This window comes from Papaver somniferum, chromosome 9, assembly GCF_003573695.1.
Source record: "Papaver somniferum cultivar HN1 chromosome 9, ASM357369v1, whole genome shotgun sequence".
Classification (NCBI taxonomy): Eukaryota; Viridiplantae; Streptophyta; class Magnoliopsida; order Ranunculales; family Papaveraceae; genus Papaver; species Papaver somniferum.
In genome coordinates this window covers 92,389,426-92,391,850 of record NC_039366.1, presented here as the reverse complement: position 1 = coordinate 92,391,850, position 2,425 = coordinate 92,389,426, and the positions used below count along the sequence as shown (strand labels likewise).

General features: G+C 35.3%; 1 protein-coding gene across 1 annotated transcript; it reads right to left on the bottom strand.

Moving 5' to 3' along the window:
• Nucleotides 1-212: 212 nt before the first annotated feature.
• LOC113312276 (endochitinase) lies at nucleotides 213-1,543 on the bottom strand. The gene is made up of 3 exons (XM_026561037.1): nucleotides 1,066-1,543; nucleotides 747-900; nucleotides 213-624 (listed from the first exon to the last, which is right to left on the bottom strand). Exons 1-3 carry the CDS (start codon nucleotides 1,541-1,543, stop codon nucleotides 252-254), a joined length of 1,005 nt encoding a protein of 334 aa, XP_026416822.1. The 3' UTR covers nucleotides 213-251.
• Between the last annotated feature and the right edge of the window lie 882 nt (nucleotides 1,544-2,425).

Below are 2,425 nucleotides of genomic sequence, written 5' to 3'. Positions count from 1 at the left end.
ATTGTAATATACACACTGATTTATCGCAAGGAGTGGAGAAGGAAAGGTTGTGGAGGTAGTTTTTCAGTTGAGTCTACAAAAGAAGGAAAAAACACACCATGTATAACAAACAATATTGGTTGCCGTAAACTTGGTCCCATTGGTAAAAGACTATTTCCATTAGGCACTTAGCAGAACTACGCATAATATACAAATTTTTTATTCCATAGATTTTTATTCGGCATAAATTATAATATTTAATTTTAATTTAATTATACACCAAAAGGCTTTTGATAATAGCAATCGAGGTTGTCACCTACACTGACCCCCATCAAGCTACAATATCTCTGGTAGAATCCAATTCTATCTTTACCACTGTCATTTGGACCTTTATTACATTCGATTCCTCCATTGATGATATTAGTGATGACCCCGTAACCTGGCAAACGGCCAGCTGATACATCGGTTGACGTAGGTTGCCATTGTCCAATAACGACATCGTGGCAAGATGGCTTCAGAGATTGCGGGGTCATCCAAAACCATAATGCTGTCTTGAATGAAATGATAGGATCTTGAGCAACCAAATCTGGATTATTCAAGATGTCTACTTGTAAAACTTGTGCAGCTTGTCCATAATTGTAGTTCCTATCATGCACGTTAATACGATGTATATCAAACATTTTAATACAATGGAATAGCCGGAACTTGAGAATGACTTTCTTAAACTAGAATTAAAAGTTGAAATTAACCGGTAAAAGAAGTATTACCATGAAATTTGAATGGGTCCTCGACCGTAATAGCTTTTGCCGGAAGCACAAGGCCACTGCGTACCTGATTGACAGTAGATACTTGTAGGACTCCTCTCTTGAATAAAACAATAACCCCATGAATATGGTCCCCCAGGAGCTGTAGCCCACCCACCTGTATGTAAAATTTATCTTGTCATGCGTAGAAGTGTAAGTTTGCTAGTTTTTTTCTTTTTTTTTTTTGGTGGAAAATGTTAAATATTTGCTAGTCAATCTCAGGTTGGGAGCCAATTTAAAGGAGCCTAAATTACAAACTAAGTAAAAATTTAATTTAGCGTACCAGTTGTTTCATGAGAGGTTTGAGCCAAAAAAGCAGCAATCTCTTTCTTGCGCGTATTGGTATCTCCAACGGCAGCAAAGCTGCTAAAAGACTTGGCTGCTTCAATAAAAGCCGCATACGTGTAAAATTTTCCCATGCAGCTTGTGTCATTGCGATACGCCAAAAGTTGATCGAAAAGTGATTGACTAATAAGTAAGGTTAAATTCCCGCTAGGAGGTGGAGGAGGCGGTGTTGATGGAGGTGGCGGTGGTGGTGAAACAATTGTGCATTGGCTTTGGCAACCAGCACCACAATAAGCGGAGGTGCTTCCGCAATAACCATATTGACTGCAACAAAGACCTCCTGAACACAGTGCGCCACCGGCTCCGGATCCACATTGGACTTGTGCGGAAGTTACATTTGATTCAAATGATATGTTGATACAAATTAGGGATAAACAGAGAAAAAGAAACGACTTGATTGTCCATTCGGTTTCCATCTCAAAGCATACATGAGTACTGCTTTATTCAAGGGACTTATAAATACTATTTGAGATGATGGGTTCTTCATTCAACTAATGACTTTATTCGTAGGTTACCAATGTTATATCGTGGAATTCGAAAGACAAGGTACTACTTCAATTGTGTAATGTATGTACATCTTCATATATAAAAGCAACCAGTTTATTTGTTTTCTAAGCATGGATTTAAGACTTTTTAACTTTTTAACCATTAAGTCAGGTCTCACTTGGAAAATCCATTCATGTAGACTGTATTTTATTTGAGCTCATTTTATTTCATTTACTCCCTTTGTTGCAAAAAGACTGTCCTTTATTCTATTTTGGTCTGTTTCAAAATTATATCCAGTTTCCGTTTCAAAATTGGTAAGTATTTTTCCAATGAACTCTCTAATATACCCTTAAATTTTTTATTTTCATAAAATTCATTTTTAACGGGACCCGATCTAAAATATTAAAGAAATTTGTATAATTAAGGAAACAAATATATCCTTATTCCTTTTAATAAAATATATATTTGGCTCCAAAAATTAAATTCCTTAAAAAGTTTGTTACGACTCCAAGATATGGTGACAACTATCATGTTATTTCTAACACCTGACTTATGTCCTTTTATGAATAGACTCTATTAGTATAGGTCCCTCAACTCCTACGACCACTATGTTTCCATCCACTGGCTATCTTGAAGGCACAAGTTTCTAGACATTTGAGTTCTTTTAATTTTTCTTTTATATTTTGTATTTATAATCTTCTAATAATTTTAGGTAATTTTTAGTTAAAATAAAATAGGTATGTAACTAAGGATAGTCAAGTCAAAGCCCAATCTTTTTGAAACGGAGAGAGTATTTATTTTGAAGATAGATA

Excerpts from the sequence above, each read along its gene's own strand:
- LOC113312276 (XM_026561037.1), bottom strand. The coding sequence starts at position 1,543 with ATGGAAACCGAATGGACAATCAAGTCGTTTCTTTTTCTCTGTTTATCC. Across the intron at positions 901-1,065 it reads AACCTCTCATGAAACAACTG|GTGGGTGGGCTACAGCTCCT; the intron begins GTACGCTAAATT and ends TTTTACATACAG. Across the intron at positions 625-746 it reads GGACCCATTCAAATTTCATG|GAACTACAATTATGGACAAG; the intron begins GTAATACTTCTT and ends CGTGCATGATAG.